General features: G+C 40.1%; 1 protein-coding gene across 7 annotated transcripts in view; it reads right to left on the bottom strand.

Moving 5' to 3' along the window:
- Positions 1-22,257, bottom strand: part of HECW2 (HECT, C2 and WW domain containing E3 ubiquitin protein ligase 2) — a 203,515-nt gene that overhangs the window by 89,048 nt on the left and 92,210 nt on the right. For 3 of the 7 annotated variants that reach the window (XM_054210347.1, XM_054210349.1, XM_054210348.1), the window contains one exon: positions 1,192-1,299. In XM_054210347.1, the coding sequence (XP_054066322.1) occupies positions 1,192-1,299 (108 nt within the window). The other 4 variants (XM_054210351.1, XM_054210353.1, XM_054210350.1 and 1 more) reach the window with 4 other exon arrangements.

Raw genomic sequence — 22,257 nt, 5'->3', positions numbered from 1 at the left:
CCTGTAACAAACTCCTGACATTGAATTTAATTTTATCCTAGTAAAGCTTTTTTGTTGTTGTTAAAGAAATATGCTGCATAACGCATAGAGTAACTTGGCAAGATTCAATGATGAGTTCTAGAAATAAGTTTTAATAATTATTTATAGTACAGGGTATACAACACCTCTTGAAATACATGTATTGCTGTTCTATCAGTTAATTAAAATAAAAATTTCTGCCAAGATCTACAGTTAGCAGCACTGCACTGTACAGTGAAGTAACAGAGTGGGAGCATTTTTTTTTTTTTTTTTTTATTTATGAAGGAAGATTCATTGCTGTGAGGCTAAACAGGTGGTAGAGCAGCTCAGAGCTCTTTTGGGATTGATTGCCACTTTGATGCTTGGCATATCAGAGTTTTCAGCAAGCCCAGACATAACATCGTAGGATTAGAACATCAGTTTCTTTAGGGGATCATATACTTTAGATGGTAAGACAGCTCTTTTTCATGAAAAAGAAAAAAAAAAAAAAACAAAGAAAAAGATTTTTTTTTTTTTTAAAAAGCACACAGCAGAGTGGCTTAGCTTCCTATAAATCCTGGTTGCCTAACGGAGTGGCATAGCTGTTGCATTCGAAGCTTGGCTACCAATACTCCTTACAGAGTTCAACTGAAGGCCTTTTCTTCCAGTCACGTAGAGACTCTCAATACCTCAAAATTACTTAGGGGATTTCCCAGCTCAACAAACTTCAGCTGAGAAATCCTGATGCAACTGGACAGGAGGCTGGCACTTCCTAGAGACAAATCTAGCCTTCATACTAACAAACATTAGCAAGAACTATTAGCTTATTACCTTGTCCTTCGTGTGCATTTACCATTAATATTTGTCTAACTGAAATTTTAAACTTCTTGGGAAGGGACTTCATCTTTCAATGCGTATATACTATATGACATTGCATAAGGGAAATTTCTTCCTCCCTTAAACTGAAACATGCTGTCTAAGAACATTCCTAGAATACAAATGTACATCTAAGTTCAATTTGACTTTTATAATGCCCAAGCACACTGGAAAATGCTGCCCCTTAGAGGAAAACAATCAATTCCTTTGGTTTATCAGAGGGACTGACAAAATAGATATCAAATGCCATCCTGTTGATTTGACTTGACATAAAGGCATGCTCGCTTTTAGATATGCGTTGGATAAATAGGTACTCACATTCCATAAAATAGGGGCCAGGTTCAATTCGCCATACAATTTGTCCTTTTTGCGTGCCAGTCACTCCCCGATTCTTGGAATCCCAAAAATTGGCTGGAGAGTTCTCATCTGAAAGAGGAAAGGAAAAAAAAGTCAAGTAGTACTTATGATAGTAGTTTTCTTGGTTTTCTGTTTCAAAAGGCCCAGATACAAAAAATGACTTGTATTAAAAAAAATAAATAAATCAAACTAACTGGCAAAAGATAAATTACTTCCGTAGATCATTTTATGCAGAGTGAGCAGACATACATACAGCCAAAGCAAACACACGGTTTCCTGCAGGAGGTGACCTGCCAAGGTAAAGTATTAAATTCCAAAACTTCCCTAACTCAACAGAGGTGCTATTGGGAGTGTATAGCTGGCTGTAACTTCATCACAGAGTAACCACACCGTTTTATACAGCAGTCCTGCTCTGCAATGTGAAAATTGAGCATTCATGCCCTAAGTAGAAAGTATGGCATTGCAACTAGAGCTTTTTAACATATTCTTAAGCTTTAGAAACTAGACAAAATATTTTTATACATACACCAAAAAATTGGATATATTCAGTTTTCTGACAGGTACAGTATTATTATTCCTTATCAGTGGAGTTAGAGGCTCAGAAGGGCAGAACCGTCACATAGTAAGCCAGAGATACAAATGAAAGATCCAGCAAAATATATTCCAAAGAGGAGAACAGAGAAGCAAACTAAGTATCTGCAGATCAGCTTTGCAATATCAGTATTTTCCCCTCCCAAACTAAGCTTTTTGTCCTAACAGTAACAAACACAGGTCTTGGGGTTTGTTTTTGATTTACCAGCCTGTATTCAGGCACCCAGAATGCTGCATGAATGAAAGAAAACCAGAGCGAGAAGCTGTTTGAACAGGCACAACAGTTAGCTATGATGAGCCAGAAGAAGCTGACATAAATCCAGCTTAACTTCTTTTGCACAGGAAGTTCTTTAAAAGTATGCATCATAACATTTTAGGCATTAACATTTAGGCAGCTGTTTCTTAATTAGACAATTATACCTGCAACCTCAAACACAACATCCTAATTCTTTCCAGTGATATCCCTTAGGCTTAAAATTAAAAAAAAAATAAAAATCCTGTTTCATTACATACATTTAAGTGCATTCTGTAATCTTAAAAAGACTTCACTAAGAACTTAGTCTGCTGTGGCTTTGTTCACGAAGCTCCTATCCATTCAAGCACGTTTTCTTTGTACTTCGGTAGGAACTCTCGCATAAATAAGATTACGGAATTGTCACCTACATTTTAGAAATCCATATGCTGTTTATCAAAGATTAACAAACAATGCAGCTTTATTGCTTTTATCTTAAAAACAGAACAAAACAAAAACTTACGCTAAAGCTTGCCTTCCTCCTTTTCATTCTGATTGCTCCTCTCAGTGCATGCACAATATCTGTACTGAATCATTAGTGCCATCTGTACATTTGCATCCTACCAAACTGACGTACAAAGAATTCCCAGAGACATGCTGGACTTCTGTGATTGCTTGAGAGCAAGTTACACACCCTGCCCACAACCTGGAAGAGCTCTGGAGAGTCAAGAGGCAGCCATGGCAAGCTACTGGCACTTTTATGCCTCCAGGCATGGCTGACTTTTGAGAATTTTTAGAAGGCTGTGGTCTGAACACCTCAACATCCCAACGAGTCCAGAACAGTTTCGTAATTATCTCAATGACAACGAGGAGGGACAGGAGGGTTCTCCTAACGCCTGTGATCCTCGAGCACGTAACACCCTCAGGAATCAACGCGATAGTACCTAAACTGCATACACCAGAAAGTCAGGCACAAAGGCAGTAAAAACTTAAAACACGCATACATCTTCTTCATTACAGCGAAAAACTTTCAGAGTAAACAAAGCTGTATCTCACCCACGTATTCCCATTTTTTTCAAAGCTATATAAAGAGGAACTCTGAAAGTACATCCTGTTAATCATCCCACGGGCCTCCCAAAAAAATACCCTGTATGTGGTTTGCAATGGCACTTTAAACGAAACAATACACTGTTGCTTTATTTATTTACTTTTTTATTTTTCGATGTGCCTTCCTAACTCAAAGCCCCAGTATTATTTTCAACAGACAGTACTCTGGGAAGCTGTGAGATGAAGCTTAACTTCCAGCAAATCTACACTAGTGCCCACTTTGGTCCACCATACAAACTTGGTTATCCAAACCATCGCTACCCAAAGAGAGCAGATTCTTTAAAAATTCCACAGTTATCTGAATCACAGATCATTATAAATTATTCAGTGTTCTCATTACGTCTAGGTAAATATAGATGTATTGTATGACAAAAAACCACCCCCCTGACATGCTCTAGTTCTTCTGAATTCAGTCAATTGGAAAAGAGTCTGTTCATCATTCTAAGCAGAAGGACAGCTATTTGGTATATTTTAACTATAAACATGAATTTTTTTATTCTTACCTTGTTCAACAAATCAAGGAACTCTGAAACAATGAAATATGCCTTTAACAGTGAGATTTCCAACATTAACGCATGAGCAATTGTTCTTTGTTTTTTAAAATCAGTAACTAAGTAAAGTCAATGGTAATTTTTACAGGGACGTTAGTGAGCTTCAGAAAAGGTCCTACATGAACTGAGTCTCGAATTCTGAGCTGACAGGTACAAGAAAGCAGAACATTTTCTTACACCTTATTTTATAAAATCCAGTATTTAAGAAAGTGCTTGGATTTTCAGCGCTTTCATGAAGGAATAGTCTCCTTTGCAGCAACGAAGACTACATCATTGATACTCTGCCCACAGGCACGGTGCCACTGCAACAGAAGGTGGCAGAGACAGAGGGATGAAAAAACGCTGACAGACCACTGCCTGTCAGCAATCCACTCAAATTACAGAATTTATTTTGGACAGCTTTGATTTTCTTCTGAAACAGCTGATTTTGTTTCTACTTTTATGATGTTATTCACATAGGGGCAAAAATACAACACTACTAATGCATATGGAAAAATAACTTCAAACCTCAGTTAACAAAAAAACCTGAACAGCAAAAAAAAAAAAAAAAATCAAATAGTATGAAAACAATAAAGTACACAATATTGCAGAAATTTACTTATCAACACTGCAATAAAAAACAGTTAAACAGTGATAGCCTCAGTAATATTCAGCTGCACAAAAAAAAAGTGTTTGAGAGCACAAAAAGCAGTGTCAGAATTACCACTCCATCACTCCTCTTCCCCAAAAACATATATATGTATGTACATGTGTATACACACACACACACACATATTATATATGTATATTCCATAGGGAACTTCAATTCTGAGAAGTTCTAGTCCCCTTTTAGCAGATAATTGTTGCTGTTTGTGAAACTGGCGGCTGTTCCAGAATCTGGGCCAAAGAGTAGATATAAATATCCCTTCCCAGAACATAAAATATGCAACAAAATGCTGTCTTACTGCATTTGGTATCTTGTCCAGTGAGTCTACACTTCTGGAAGAAATAAAACAACGCAAGATGCACAGTATCTTTCTATGTTCAGTAATTCTTAGATGCAAAATATTACAGAAAGTAACTTATTTCTCAGAGCTGCAACCCCTGCACAGATCACCATACGTGAGATATCTTCTACGATGAAAAGTGGGTAGTAATAAATATATCGCTGTGTGGAACTTCACACTGACTAGAGCTCCTTGAAATCACTGTAAAGCAAACATGTTCTGAGTAATAATGTTTTCTTTATTTAACTGCTAAGCAATCAGCCAAACCTGGTATTAAGAACTGAACTCATTTTTTCCACTTTTAGGCTTTGCCATCATTACAACACCCTTTAAGATAAGTTAGATACCAACGGCATCTGTAATACCCACAGCTTGTGCTCTCCATGTCAGCATCGTAGTTCTCCACCTGCGTCCACAGCGCTGCCCTGATGTGACAGTGAACGGGATGCAGCTCCCTCTGGCACGTGCCACTTCGGTACAGCTGTCTTATGTGAAAAGCAATACAGAAGTGCAGGATAAATGGATGAACAGTGTAATGAAAGAAGAAGGTATTGTTTTTACAGAATTAAGTTTACGCAATAGAATTATGCCCATAAAAGAGTAAGAGTTACAAAAAGCTCCAGTTTGCCCGTGCCTTTTCTGTAGCGGGAGCCCAGAGCTGGAGTAGGACTCAGAAGTGTCTCACCAGTGCTGAGGAGAGGGAAGGACCACCTCCTTCAACCTGCTGGCTAAGGCTCTTCCTAATGACCCCAGGATGCCAGTGAGTGTCCAGAGCACTCTGATGGCTCTTGTTCGACTTCTTGTCCTCCAGGACCTCCACGTCTTTTTCTGCAAAGGTGCTTTCCAGACGGTCAGCCCCCAGCCTGTCCCACTGTCGGGGGTTATTTCTCCCCAGGGGCAGGGCTGGGCATTTCCCTTTGAACTTTGTGACATTCCTGTTTGCCCATTTTTCCAGCCTGTCTGGATGGCAGCACAACCTTCTGGTTTATCAGCTGCTACTCCCAGTTTTGCATGAGGATGTTACGGGAGACAGTGGTGAAAGCCCTGCTAAACCAGTAACTGACATCAGGGGTCAGGAGGCTTCTGCGGAGCTCACGTTTTGGTCTTTGCATCTTATCGCTTTCACTGTTTCTGTCTTAGGAAAAAGGATAAACTACCTGAAATCCATCACCTTACAGAGTCATCTTGCATAACTTAAATCAACAAACAAACAAATAAATAACAAGAACTGCTACTGATCAATATCTGAAACAAGCTTTATAGTCCCAGTGCATAGACTGGTCATATGTAAACTCGTCTTCTGGTCCCAGTTTCTGTGGTCAGTAGTGTTAGGTTACGTGATAAAATTTAAAAGTTCCCTATAGCAATCTAAGAGCTTCAAACTTTTGCATACTGATCTCTTTTCTGTAACACATTTATAAAGACGCTTATATGCAGAGCTCAGAGAGAAGGTGATGCTTAACAGACTCAGAATGTCACTGAATGGTTTTAATTATACACAATTTTACAATTTTCATCCCTCACTACCATATATGGGTATTCTAATTCACAGCTCTTGAAAAAATCCGCACAGCTTAGCTCAGAAAAGATCAATCATGTTGGTAACACCATTGTATCCCTGCATAATTCTGTTATCCTCATTTGGGATTTACATCCCAATCTCCATTTTTTCATCCCTTTCTGGAAGATGTTTTATGCAAAATCTTTTGAAGTGCTTGTATTGTTTATTCTTAATTCAAAATTTTAAATTAAGCTCACATTGTCAAAATGCTGACTTCCTTAGCATTTTAGGTTAATTTTAATAAATTCTTGGACACTGAAGATGATGTGAGTGATGCATCCCGTTATTAACAGGGGTGTTTGTTCTCAGCCCAGGGAAGCTTATAAAGCAACGATCTAAATGTTATTTCTCTTGTCAGGTGTTCTCTTACAGTATGTATCAGAGGAGCTGGAAGGCTGGTAGATAGCAAGGCTACATATATTTTTGTCTCAAGATGAGATTCATCGATCTGCCACCAGTTTTTCTCATGAGCATACTTTTGAGAATGATCATCCTCTATTTTATTCTGTTATTTCACTCAGTCTTTAAAAGTAACGGGTTTGTACTTAATCTGCATCGGAGGATATTTCTGAACTTAATTTTGAGCCAACCATCAGGAGATCTCTAAAATGGCATTTCCAATGTAAAACATAAATCTGATTTACATGAATTTTACTGCATGACTTCCAAAACCTCAGTCCCAGTGCCAGTAAATGCATTCCGCTTTTTTGGTGTGAGGACAGACCTCCAAGCAGTAAAATAGACCGTCACCAAAATGTAAGACTAATAAGAACATTCCAAAGAGTACTCACTGTGGATTTTGAGCAACTGAATAGGAATGTTTGTAACAATAAATTTTGTGCAGTATTTTCACTTTGGTAACCTCTAATAATTTTAATTCCAGAAATATTTTTTTAAAAAATTAATAAAATAATCCATAGGTAATCATTAAAGTAGCAGCACAATGGGTACTGAACTAACGAACTAAATCCATTACTCCCTTATATCCAAAATATGCCTAAAAGCAATTGAAAACTGCATCAGTACACATTTAAAGGAGAAGACAAATCTTATTACCTGAGGCCTCACTCCTTTTCTGGAAAGCCAGTAAGTAAATCAACAATTTCAAGGCAGAGCTCCCATTGCAAGCAATTATTAGAATAAATTACATCATGTCAACCCATTTAAAATATGCTGCGTATCAGTTACTACTGTACAAACAAATACTAACCCACTACGTACAGCCTATGTTCTGTGATTTTCAGAATTCCCCATCTCAGTTTGTGAACAGTTCACAGGCTTTCTGGTGAAAGCCAAACATTTCTCACAGAAGACAGCACCAGTGTATGCAGTACATTGCTGAAATTAAAGATCAACACGTAGTTGTACCTTCTAGGCTTACCTGGCCGTTCCAAAGGATGGCTGTGGATCCTAAACTGCATTTCTCCATCTGAGCCCAATTAACAAACCGATGAGTAAAAGAAAATTAACATTTCACAGGACAGACCCTGAAAATAGCATTCCTGTTCCCAATCACAAATGTTATCTTCCACAAACGTTGCCTTCTGGACCCAGCCCTGTGCAGCTCAAGTTTGGAGGCTTTAGCTCTGTATTAGCACTGTTGTGTAATCTCAGCTCCACGAGGCGCGTCTGTCCTCTCCCTTCCTCTTGTCATTTGAAGGAAAGGGGTTTGGAAGGATGTTCTCAAACTCCCTGGCAGTTTCTAGCAGTTACACACAATCGTCTGCCTCTTCTCCTTTAATCAAGGGTTTATCTAGGTTCAAAGAGCCCGTGTTAAAACATATAAAGTATTACGTCCTTCAAGCTCAGCTATTTGCAGCCACTCCCCTCCAAAGGGTACAGGATGCCGAAGCCCCATCCTCCCTCCATTTCCTTCCTCGCCTTGTCCAAGGGAGGATTCCGAGGCACGGCCACGGCCCCACAGCGCGGGGCGGGCTGATGTAAACAGGAGGATGGTTAAATCCTAGAAATGACGGCAAGGCAGCCACAGCAACCAGCACAGCAGGATCTCACTGGAAGTTCTGGCTTTTGTTTACTCAGTATTTCGCTCTCCCGCATGACTTCCCCACAAATCCAGTTATTTTAGAGAAGAGGAGACTGCTCCATGACATTTGGCTGGGATGAAGCTGCCTCTAACCCAGGATAACGCTGCACTGGGCACCCCCGAGCAGGAGGAAAAGCAGGTGGCAGAGAGCCGTTATTACTACCTCTCCTCTTGCAGGTTGGTAAATGCCACCTCAGCGCAGGGGCTGGGACAGGGCTCTGTTTTGCCAGACACTCTGACTACTCACAACCCCCCTGGTAGATGCTGGCAGCTCACCTACTCCTTCAGCTTATGGCAAGGACCCAAACCGTGCCAAACCGACCCTGATACTGCAAGAACAAAAAGGGTACTTAAGGGTATTTTTGCAATCTGGTCCACGATCTGCAGATCGAGTCCTCTGCAGCACACATTTCATGAAACCGTACGTACTCTTGGGGAGCACTAGGTTCAAGCTCTGAAAGCAAATCTCGGTTCTCGTACTAATAGTCAGATAACAAAAAACAGGGAGAAACCCCCCAACTTTTACAGGAATATTTATTCATACTCAGCTTGAAGACTTTCCAAGAAAAAAAATTAAAATGCTTCTTTCAAAGAAATTAAGATGGGCTTTTTGCTAACGAAGAACTGAAAAGTACTGTATTACTTCATGCTTGCATAAGCACCTCTAGGAATTGTATTTTCAAAGGACAGGAGGGAAAAGAACACCAGAATTGGACTACTGTAAGAGAAATTTAAAACACTGCTGTGTACTAAATGGCTGGAAACTGTTCTCCCTTGAATGCCACTAGAGCAACCCCCCCAAAACACTGAGAAAAACAAAATTCTTGGACAGTCTTAAAAGCTGCCCGAGCACCTACCAGATCCTATCACAGATCTCATTACTCTTTAAAACACTTTGGAAAACTTGGACAGTAATGAAAATATAAGACACAAATCTTCAGCTGAGAAAACCAAGAGCAGAAAAGTAAGATGCGGAGAAAGGTACAACAGATGCTCTCACAGCCTCACATAGGAGAGAAGCGGCTGTCTGGGGTCTACATGGAGGTGATGGTGCACTGCCAGAGGCTGCAGGGTGACACTCTGAACTCCAACCTAGACACGAATATCGGCCTCCTGGTGACACAGTCCTGCTGTATTAGCAGTGAAGGATCATCATCATCATCATCATCAATATTCAGATATTTAATATCATGACCCAGGGTCAAAAAAACAGGGAGGTGTTTGTGCCTCACTGCACAGCAGCAATTTGTTGCCTCGCACAACCAAAATTCAGGTTCACATACCTCCACTTACTGCCCCTGCGCTGTGGACAGGGAGGAAAGACTCCATTCGCGTTCCCTTCCATGCCCTCCGCGACCCCCTACATACCACGTATATTACGTTTACTGCACCCTATTACTTCAAACAGCAAGAGCAATTATCCATTTTTCTACCTGTGACTGGCAGGATGGTCAGGAATAAGCTGTATTTCTCTAACACTTCGCTCCTACAGAAGGAGAGCAAAGGTAGAAGCCATACCATTGCACCTCCTCCAAACACTAAACAATGAAACCTTTTTGCTATTGAAGCTTAAATTAATAGAGTAGCAAGATCCTTACTCTCATTTTCATACACAGCCTTTATTCTGACGCTGGCCATAAGATGAGCTATTTTCTTCTTTCTCAATAATTATACGACTACATTTTCTTTCCTTCTATACATACACTAACACTTCAAGGTAGGGATCAGAGCACCTCCATGTGCCCTCACACTATGTGCTATTTCAAGGCCCAGCAGCAGCTCCAAGGATTAGCTACCTAGAATATAGAAGAAAGATATTGCAAAAAAAATACGAGTAATTTTTTTAGACATATGATACAGTACAACGGCAGGACTAAAGTGGAATTCCACTTCTCCGCATTCAAAGTAAAGACATCATTGAAATTCAAAGCATTCAAAGACAAAAATACATCCTTTCACCCATCTCACTGGCAAAAATTCAGAAGCGTAACAATAGGAAGGAAATGACCTAAAGCTTAACCTCTTTCCTGAAAATCTTATTAATCCTCCTCCTCCATAAAATGACGTGCATTCCGTTCCCATCCACACTTCAGCTTTCACATACGTGCCAGCCCCGCAGCACAAGCGGTCCACACAGCGTGGGTCACCACCAGCTGACCAGGCTCACCTGCAAGCCAGAGCCTACGCAACACACGCGCACACCACTTGGGTGTTTCTGCAACGCACCACAAAAGACGGGACACTCTGAGAAAGGCATAATGTTAGACAAAAAATTAAGCTAGAGAACAACACTGAATAAACTCTGACAGATGGTACGGCACGCCGTTAGCCATAAAGGCTATTAGACACTTGATCATATTGCAGAAAAGTCCCTACATTTGCAAAATGCTAATAAATTACCTACCATTTAGTTCACTGAGGTCCAGCTGGCTGTATGTGGGGGTAAGTATAGCGTGAGGGATGCTTCCACCTCCTCCTGAAGAAGCCTCACACAGCTGAGGCAAGAGCTGCACCACCTCTCGTGTCAGCTCACAATCGTCTCAGCTGCTGATGGTTTGGGGAAATGACATCTGCAGGAGATGGAGACAGCACGTTCCCCAGGGGGAAAGCCAAAAGCAGGGGCCACCAGGCAGGGAAGAGTTTGGAAAGTCAGATTTAGGCCACCAACGGCTACTGAAGTTGGACTACTCTTATAATCTAACATACTAGACTAATTTAGTAGGCTATCATAGGAGGATAGCAAAGATGCAAGCAATATATTGAGGAAAAGGAGAGGAGAGCCTGTCTCTCTCCTGTAGCACCACCCATGACACTTTCAGAAATCTTTTGTTGTGGTTTTTTTTTTTTTCCTTTTTTTAAGCACTTTGCTGGGTCTCACACCTTGTTAAAACTATTGATACAAACCCACTCTCACAACCAGAATTCCTTCTCAGTACGCCCCTCTCTGTGATATCCAGTTCCCCACCATATCCCCAAACACATCCCAACACTCCCACAACCTTGTAGCCTAAAAGTGATTATCTCCTGCTTTCAATGGTAGCAAGTCCAAGAAAAACAAACAAAAAAAAAAACCAACCAAACCAAAACCTGTGTGTCCACGTCTCCTAAAATCCTGTTATTCTGGGATGGGACTGTTTAGCAATTCTAGAAACACAAGCTATTTTTCCTAATTAACTGTAAAAGGTCATTTTTGGGGTAAATACTATCAGAGCTAAATTTAAAAAAAAAAAAAAAAAAAAAGCAAGCTGTATCTAAGCTTTTCTGTGTCATATTTAATCTGCCAGTGTAAGTTTACCATGGAATGTTTTTCAACATTTTCCTTCTCGACCGCAGCCTTATATGGTGTCAGATAAGCAGTTGTTGCTGGCGGTGCACGAGCTGCTGAGCTTGCTTGAGCCGCACGCAGAAGAGGATTGCGGCTTCCCAGGAATAAAGGGCATGCATTTTTATCTGCAACCGCCTTCCCATCACAAGTCTTTGCCAGAAAAACTAGAAAATACAACAAAGTATTCCTGCTGTGGAAGACATGATACCAGCAAAGCTGTGCGTTTGTCAACATAGCCTATCCTGCCCCTGGATGAATTCAGTTGGTAAATAAACATTACCAACAAAAGCACAACTTTGCTAGCACAGCTGCACTTACAGAGAGGGCTTTCTCTGGTGTGGCTGTCTGGGAACAGATCATATGTAATGTCACAGCCAGTGAAAAAGTGAGGGGTCATTTATTTCATGGCCTTCATGCTGGTTTCTTTATGGACCAGCACTGTCTGCTTATGAATGCAGAAAGGTACCAGAGAAACTGGGGGTTTTGCTCTGTGGGGGTTCTTTTGTTTGTTTGCTTTGTTTTGGTTTTTTTCTAGTCAAATATTTCTGAAGTGGAAACTGTGGAAATCACTTCAGGAAGGGCCAGAGAGTTATGACAGCCCTGCCATGTCTACCACTGGGGTCACCAACCCCATCCCTCTCCCTCCTTCAAACCCCCAAAATGCACTTGGAAAAACTCCTCTGCAATAAGATCACTATTATAATTTCAGTCTGCTGCTGCACTCTGACAACAATAGGTATTTTAAATTTTCTGTGAACTGGAATGTTCAGGCTAGTTAAAGTTTGGATAGCACTGAGTGGCCCATAATATATAGGAAATCAGACTGAATGATGTAATGACCTCTTCTGGGTTTAATTTCGGTAAAATTTATGCTCATTTGAGAACCATTACTAGCTCATAAGCTAACCTTAAGTACACTTTATTCCACATGTAATTCTCCTGTAACTGACTTACCCTTTAAAAAGAGGTTCTTCTTGTGGAACTGTCAGCAAACACAATTGCCATAACCGAGAGGCCTTAAAATAGAGTCAAGATGACTGTGTGCTATTTGTACTTTTTTTTTTTCTTTGCAAATCTAAAAATAAAACACCATTTTGAATCGTTATGAAATGTACATCTGCCCTTTAAACATCATACGCATCACTGAAATGCACACCTATAAAAAGCACAACAGGCTAGAGAGATCTTTAGAACATACGCATCTTATTTTAAATCTGTATTTTGAAACAAGTTACAAGTGTCTTTTGTGCTATTTGTATTTATGAAATTTTAAAATCAGATACCAGCAAACAAGTTCTTGGCAACTGTCCACCAAAACTTACTGATACATTAGGCTTGAGTACTTACCATTTCTCCAGATTACATATGCCTCATGTTGGCTTTCCATGAAACGGAATAAATTTATTACCAGCATATTTGCTATTACTGATCTGTAGGCTTGCACAGAACATTTTCTAGTTTCCTTATTTCCTTTTTGTCCATCCTTCTGCTCCCTTTTCTTTTTCCTCCAGTCTCCAGCAATACAGCAGAAGAAATTACCCCACTTCATCAGGGATTTACAGTAGTACTGGTACATTATTATCAGAAACCTTATCAGTGGTAAGATGGGTACCCTAAGTAGTATCTAAGGCAAGTATCAAGCCTGTTACTACCTGTATAATAAACTACAAAACTTCCTGCCCTAATTAACAGGAGCCATCCCAGGCCTAATTAACAGCAGCCATCCTATTTCCCATGCCCTACAACTTAATATTAAGATATGCGAGTACTTTCAAATTTCACATAAATTTTGCAAACACTTTTTGACAAGTATTGTGCTTATTTCCTTTTTTTGATCCTCTGGTCCTAAAACTGAGATGATGATATACTGTAAGAAACTACAATTTATTAATAAAATTTATAGGTTAATAAATTTTTCAAGTCAAAAACCTCAACTTGACAGATGACCCTCAAAACTGCTGGAAAGCCAGAACTAGTTATCGATCACAGTAATGAGCAATAATTTTAAAAGCCCCATTCTAACTTACTTGAGTGAAACAAATTCCTCAATTTCTGCAATTATATTCTATAAAAACTGACCTGAATTCACTGGTGTGTTATCCACTTGATGTGCTTTTTTTCCATTCCTATTCTAACAGGCATATTACTGGCAGGATTATTTACACTTTAGCAAGATTTAGCAAATATTCATACAGCACAAAGGATGAGCTCAATCACTTCAGACCAGGAACTGTCACCTACCGTATGTGCAACATCTTGAGCAACAAGACCTTCCAGGCACTGCAGAGACACAGACAAAACACCAACCAGAAGCAGCTACACCTGAAAAGTAACTTCACGATCTTCACTCATCAAAATAAAGGAACCCATCAGCACAAGACCTCTTGTAATTCAGCATGAGATTGCACTTCTAATCCTCAATTAATGTCACAACTTTCGATGACAGAGCCGCAGGCCCAAATAGATTCATTAGGTATATGTAGTAATTCTGAAAAGATCTTTATTTGCATATATGCAAATTGCAAACAAACAAAAAGGCTAAGTTCAATAAATATATTTTGTTTCCTAGAACTGAACAAATAATAAGCAACTCAGAAGAAAGTACAAGAGATAAAGAGGTATGTATTTCTTAAATTCCTGCAAGGGTATGAAGTATCCTAATGAGCTGAAATCTCATTTGCGGAGAGCTCTCAGGCGTGTAATGGGAAGGAGGTGCTCCCTTGCCAGATGGTACGTTCTGCTGATGGCCACGGAGGAGAATGAGTGTAACCACGAAAACGACTTAAGTGTTTTAACTACCCACATATGCATATCTTCCACCAGTGACGACAAGTGGCTTTTTGTGCAGGTGAAAGTTTCAGCCAGGATCACTGCAGGTTTTCCGTAAGATTTTTATTTGAAAAAGATGAATTCATTATTACGAAGGGCGTAAAGCTCAGAGCGCAAAATATTCTGAGCCACAAAGCCAGCATCACCCCAAGAGCTGACCCAGCCTTTGCACACGATGATCCATCAGCCGATTTTATGGCCAGCTCGTTGGGTGGGTTTATTTTGCTTTTGATAGTCCCACCTTCAGGTTTCCCAAAGCTCTATTGTCTTTCCTGGAATGAACCAGCAAGGAGCAAAGTCAGTACCAGACACGCTCCCCAGGGGTCACATGGAGGTTCATTTCACCGCTCAATCACTCCTGTATGTTCAGCCCTTGCTTTACTTGGTGTTTATTTAGCCTTTTTGTGTGTGTGTGTCTGTGAAAGGTTTATTTATTGCTACGGACGCAGGGCTAAAACAAGAATCCCTAGATGCAGCATACCCCCAGAACAGACAAAATGCCCAGTAAAAGTTTTCCCACATACAGCAGCTGACATCTACGGATCCAGGAGGTTAGTCTGGGTTTTGCTTTCTCAAATGGTTGCTGGTTTGAACCCTGGAACTATTGTGATGGCACAGATATCTCTGGATTTCCAGCAATGTGGCATCCTTCAACATTGGGTGGAGACAACTGATTCATCACTGAAAAGAAAGGAAAGACTGCCTCTGGATTCCTCAGCTTTGCTTTTGATTGCATTTGATTATTGCTTGCACTTTCTGACATTGCCCGATAAATATTCTTCTTGATCGGTTCCAGCCTTTTGACAGTCACAGTATCAGGTGGCATTTCATTCTTAGTGTTCAAGTCCATTCCCGTGTCTAACACAGAAACGTTTCTTAAAATGGTTTTTTCCTTGCCAGTTCCAAGTGATTTCTCACTGCCTTTCAGAAATCCTTCGTGTTTCTTAAAGTTGTCAATAAAATATGTCTCTGCAGCACACATCTCTTAAGGATCTTGCGGGATTTAACATTCCCTTAGCAGCTGTTATTTTTTAAGTTTATCTTCAATATTATGAGCTGTTTAAGCAGGAATGCAAACTAGTCTATTGTTGTCATCTGACGGTAATAGGTTTCTTAGGGAATTTATTAGAAAGTCAGAGAGCCTACTGCTTTGGAATACAGAAAAATATTTATATTTAAACAACACACTTCTGTCACACTTCAACTTTTTGGTAATCTAAACCAAATGTAAAACCCACTAACAAAAAGAGGTAACAGCCCCAGAATACAGGTTATAACCCAAGATCAAAATAAGCTTCTCTCTTGTGTCTCTATTAAGAGCTGAACCCATTAACTGTGATATTGTGGATACCTCTGCATAAGCAATTTCTCGTCTCCTTTCTACAAACCACATAACCTCTAGCTTAAGCAAATAGTAACATCCTCCTATTTTATTTATATATGTATATGTTTGCTAAGGCATCCAAATGGCTGATAAGTAATGCTGTGGAAACCTACAGATAGAGAGGAATAATAGATCAGCAGAACGACAGCACACCCATGGTGCAGCGTGCTAAGGAAGGCTATTAAAGCAATATGCTGAATCACTATCCTTCACTACCTTTGTCACCGTTACCACTTACTTTCCTGGCCAGTAATGCCTTCCCCCACTACCTCCCCCTCAGTGCCTCACGATGGCAAGATCTAATGGCAGATTCACTCATCTTGTAGATTTTCCACTGCTGAAAAGCTCTTCCAGGCTCTTTACTGTGACTTAACCCAAAAATAGTTTATTCCAAAAAGCTTTGTTCTGAACTGGCATAAAGGTAGACCCAAACATTATAATATTTTCCAAATTATTAATGAGGCCATTGCTATTATTTGACTTCAAACGTGCTGAGATGCTTTACCGTTGCGAGAAGTATTTGATACTCCTCGCTCTGACCAGATTCCTCCTTTTACCTGCCTCCTGCTTTGGAAGTAAGGACTCATGATTCACTTTAGATTTGATATGGCTATTAAAAATTAGCAGAATGAATATATTATATAGGATAATCTCAGTTTGTTACAAAGCCCAGAAAAGCTGTAAGTGAAACATCATCTCTAAGCATTTACTACTAATGTTGCACCTGAAATAAAATATTTTAAATGTTCCCAAAGACATATATTATTCCCATATTTGTAGATGACAACAGCCAGCACTACTTAATATGGTAGTGTATATCCAAGAAGCAGACAAGCAATACACAAAAACAACAAAAAAGAAACCTATGGCTTTAAAAGTATATAAAAATGCTTTCTTAAAACAAACAAACAAACAAAACAAAACACCAAACCCTGCTGAGGTCTGTTATATTACACTTAACTATACATAATTTCATATAGTGAGCTCCGATCCTGAAAACTTTTTAAATACAATTTGTGAACTGAGTCCCTGGGGCATAATTTTCAGCTGAGCTGTGGTTTCTGCATTTTTGTATAATTTTATATTGTGTGCCATTGATTACTTGCAAACACAGACTATCCCATTTTGGGATCTGGCACTAGCATGCTGACATTGCAGAATTTAACAGCACAATTAAGGAAACACTGTAGACACAAGGAGAAGGGTTTTTTGGATGCGCATATGACTGAAGGCTGACCCGGTTCACTTTTAAGTAGCACATCATGCTTTTTTCAGTCATTTCCACCAAACAATATAGTGGGGTTATACGTTGTATTAATATTCAAGCAGACACAGGATAACCCAGAAATAGTTCAGGAGCGCAGCATATTCTAAATTTGCACACACACTTTCAAAGATGCTATTTTTGCAAGGTATACAGGCACAGGAAATCTAATTTTTTTCACCTCTGTCTCAGTGCCTGCATTCTTGTACTGTCCCTGACCTGATTCAGGTTCCCTTGGACTGCAGCATGGGGCTTGTTTACTTGACAGAAATTCACAAGTTCTTGTCGGTTCTTTGCTGAGGAGACCAAACCCATTTTGTCACAATGTGCCGACAGTTTGTCACGGTGCCTATAGCCACCTACTTTTGCCAATTTTCTCTACCACATTCTGGATACCATCCCCTATGCCTCAACCTGGAGCTGAAAGCAGGTACGTATGCTGACCTGCAAGTCAATCTTGCGTCAAGCACTGTTTTTCTTCCCTGCGTTCCTGCCAAATACATTACAATCACTAATTTCTTCAGATTCTTCAACAGGGACACCTCTACTAATGCAATACCTTTTTCTGGGGTTTTTTTGGTTTGGTTTCAGGGTTTTGGGTTTTGTTTTATTTATTTTTTTTAAATAAAGCATGAGTATTCTGCCTATTTGCTTGCCCTTGGTAAGAGGAATGCAGCAGCCATTCTCTCCCCATGGAGTCACAGAGCCCCAACCTTGCCACCTCCACAAGAAATGGGAATGATTAAATAAAAACTTAACTACAAAATGAAGTAGTCAGATTTTATCAGGAAAGCATAAATGGTTGGAAATATTTATAAGGAGTTGGAAAGAAACTGTAACAGATATAGCACATGATACTCTTTTGTAAATACCCCCAAAACGGAGGGAAAAAAGCCGCCATTGCTATTCTATATCCTCAACACTGAACTGCTTTACAATTGCTCATGATCATAGCTGGTTTTAGGGGTTTTAGGTCTGCTGGTTCCACCTCACCCTTTACATTTCATGCTCTTCAGAATAACTACAAAATACCTGTGCTCCTCCTTCAGAAACTATTTCAGCTGCATTGAATGCCAGGACAAAACCACTGGGGAACTTGCAGGTGCAACTCCTAATACAGACCACCATTTCACTCCTAAAGGTCATATTAAAAAGTTTATAAATCAAAGTATCAAACTACCATGGCCAATGCTCATGCTCCAACAAGAGAAATGTAGAAGTCGATTGTTCATGACTGCCAGTCAGGGACAAACACTGATGACAACTAGAAAACCAGAGGCAAAGACCTGCACCATCTTCCAACTCCTTCCCTTTGCAGGGTGGGGTCCAGAGGGGGCAACTTTTAGATAGAGCATCACAGTTGGATTTTTATTCCGCACCTGCATTTATCCGACTCTCATTGTTTTGAGACACTTTAGATACCAACAGGGTCGACCCCTTTGCAGTTAATCTGTGCTTTCTTCTCTCCGTTGTGATCTGCATGCATTCAGATTTTCCCGGAGTGCCTAAAAAGCTGACAGTATATGTCATCTGTTTGGAGATATGGTATTTAATGCTTTATTTCTGTGTAATACACCGAAGCAGGGCAAGCTAGCTAATTGCTGCTGCATCCAAGTTCAAAGTTCAGATCCAGATGTCAAACTTCTTAAAAATTCAGGATCATCTGGTTTTACTTTAGTTTGACTTATCAGAGAGAAAATCCCAAATCATGATGTTTGATGCTGGCGTCCTCATTTCTGTCCCTGAGTTGCTGCGTAACTCTTGGGAAACAAAGAAAATCCCGAAGCCTTGCCTACCTACTGTGTAAGACATGTATGTTACTAAAATGGTGTCCTCTTACTTACTTTTAAACTAACTATGTAGGATTCTAGTCGGTCGCCAGCGGCGCGACTCAGCAAAGCCCTGTGCAGAGAAACTCCCTGCTGGGACTCCTGCAGCCCCGAAGGGAAGGAAGGAGGGAGGGCGGCCATGTCGTGGGCCTTTCCTCACAGGGCCAACGCGCCTGCTTTAGGTGATGGCAGGGGATGCAGGACGCCGTCAGAAAGGGCTCCCGAAATCAGAATGCAAATTGTTTGCCAGTGATGAAATAAGAAGTGAAGAACATCGCCTATGCAGCCTTCAGATTTCAGGGTGCTATTTTAAGAAAGCTTGGTAGTCCTCAACTCAGCATCTTTACATTACTCCTCTTAATTTACACTCAAGTTCAGGGACATCCTTAATTTTGCATTAGAGATTTCGCCTGTCACTTCCCTACCCGCACCTCTCTCGTGCTGATACCTGAAAACACACTCTACACTTCTAACTGCAAAGCTCAGGTGCTCTTTTGGGATATTTTCTCCCAAATCCTTTTGGAGCATGGAGTACATATAATAGATTTTCAGAGAATATCTGTAAACTAGTATCCACAGAACCATCAAGAGCTTCTACGATTTCGAATGCAGTATCCTCTATTCAGTAAGCAATTTATTTCAGGAGGTTGACTCATTTCCTTAAAGCTTTTTCAGCTATCTGTTGTGACTGAAAAAAATTCAGAAAATTTAGAAGTACTCAAGGAAATGAGCCAACACATCCTGGAAGAAATTCATCCAATACAGACACAATAAGATAAGTCAGTCTTAGATTTCTAAAGAAATGAGCAGGAGGAAGTTCTAAAAGAACCTGAAATATTTTCTGTGAAACACAATGTTTGTTTCCCATCATCGTAACTCTCCTTATGCCCACTTTAAAAGCAACATACTATGGCTGATCAGGAAGGTATCACAGTTCTTGTTGGGTTTTTTCCCCTGCGGAGACAAAAAACCCTCCCTGAAATAGTTTAGTGATTCTCCACAATATTTAAACTAAAAATATTGCTGCCGTTATGCCTCATGAGAACTTTATTTCAGGTCTTTGGTGCTTACCCTCAGGGGCATAGAGTCCATGGTCAAACTATACATCCCAAGACGAAGCCTTTTCAGTGAGATGCGCAACGCACCACAGAACCACCTCATCACAGAGCTCTGGTGACCTGGGGGGTCATCACCCAGGGACAAGGAAGCAAAAAGTCCCAACCTTCAGGGTCTCCAGCAAGGTAATCAAGTGCACTGTCTTGTAAAAGCTCAACTCTTTGAAAACAAAAGCAAAGAACCAGAAACTTTTCTACAGCCTTTCCAAAAACCATACATCACCACGGTTTCATGTTTCTGAATATCCGAAATCATGACAGGAACAAATGAAAAATCCATCTGCCAAACAATAAAGACTTCATGAAACAGTAGTTATTACAAATTGCTTTTGCCCTTTTCTGGATTCTTGCATACTTGTGAAGCACAAAGAGTGAAACTCAAGCATTCTGAGTATTCTCAGTCATTAAGTGAAAAAAGGCAATTTTTCATTAAAACTTTTCTATGCCATTGTCTGTTAGACACAAATTTAGCAACACGACAATGCTGAACAGATGCCTTTGGCCAGACGTTTACCAAGTGACGACATATGTCCATGTGCTGGGCTGGCAAAGGTGCCAAAGCCTCTTCTTTCGCTTGTGAGGCTCACTCCATATGCACATATAGCTTTTGGAAATGTTGCATGGTCCAGATGTGGTACTGAATCTCCCAGAACACATTAGCACCACCAGCCAGTTCTGAGAGGGAATCAACACCACCCCACTCTTCAAGAAATGGTCAACTGGCGTTCTCACAATAGATGGAAACTGCACCCTGAGTTTGCAGCACAAAGTCACTCTTCAGACAGATTCCATCAAGACAATAAAATCTTTGTGCTTCCTTCTCCTTTTCTCCGTTACTCTTGACAGTTTTACAGTTTGTATCAGTGCCTGTTCAGTCTTTCCAGCTGATTGCCTTGGACTTCACTTTTCTATTTGATGACTTCTCTGTATCGGAATATCCCTTGTTCCCTGTCTATAATTTGTCATCTTTACCCTGTCTGGCAAACAAAGAGGCTTCCAAAACATACCATACCCCTGTGCAATCCATTAAGTCCTTCATCATACACAAGTTCTAAACATGCCAATCCCAACACCCAGAAATATTTCATTGTTTTAAAGCCTTTATCTCATACAGGAAAGCTGAGATCCAGCTGCTCTTCGAATGACGCAGTTTCACATTGCAGCTAATAGTTACAACCACGGGATGAGCAGACGGGCTGTGGAGGAGCAGCCTCACACTGCCTCCTGCCATGCTGCACCACACAAAACAGTCAGTTCGATGCACACTAAGTTAGATCAGCCAGCATCCAAAGGAAACCTATAACCAAATTAGACTCAACCCAAAATTACACTGAAAGTCAAGGGAGGTGGTGTTAGTTTTCTCTAGGGCAAGGCAAATTCAACTTCTTGATCATCTTAATGATTTTCCCAGAATCCTCCTCACCTTAACAGAAGAAATACGGTATAAAAATATGAGAAGGAGAAGTGACATCTGGAGAAAAACAGACAAACAAAAATCACACACTCAATGCAAGCCAATGTATCCCTAAAAAAATACCCCCAAAACAAACAAACAAAAACCCCAAATACTTTTTGCAGGTTACGTAGCTTATTAGCAGAAAGTTAATTTTCAGAATGAAATTGCTCAACATTTGCCTGAGCAAAAAGAGAACTGGAGTAATGCTAAGTGGTAATTCAGATCCTTGAATAGTGAGCAACCTCTAAAGAGCAAGTTTGTCCTGCTCCACTATTTTGAAATCAGTTACATTTAACAGGCTCTTCTCATCTTTAAAGAATCACAGTGCTCTACTTTTAGCCAAATGCAGTTTTTAGAAAAATGTACTTCATATCCAACTACCCAAACGCAGCTTCAATTTATTCACAATAACCAGAGTTTCCGGTGAGTATGTATCAAGAAGATTACCAAGATGTTAGTAAATATTCTCGAGTACCAAATAACCTACCTCAAAGTAACTGGCAGTTCATGCCCTAGCTAAATGGAAGACTGTTTTCCACTGTAAATTAAGACGGTGTTTTATGACACAGTCCTGATGAATTATGTCTAATTGCATAGCAATCCTAAGTAAAAAGACATTATCCAAGCAATAGCATCTTACTAATCTATTCTTCATTACCTCTCACGCAGTAGATGCAGAAGAGTGAAAGAGGCAGTTGGAAGATTGCCCAGGATCTTTACAATCTACTCCAGCAGAAGTTAGAATTTTCAGGA

This window comes from Rissa tridactyla, chromosome 7 (assembly GCF_028500815.1).
Source record: "Rissa tridactyla isolate bRisTri1 chromosome 7, bRisTri1.patW.cur.20221130, whole genome shotgun sequence".
NCBI lineage: Eukaryota > Metazoa > Chordata > Aves > Charadriiformes > Laridae > Rissa > Rissa tridactyla.
The sequence above is the reverse complement of the archived record's forward strand: the minus strand, read 5'-3'. Positions and strand labels throughout refer to the sequence as shown.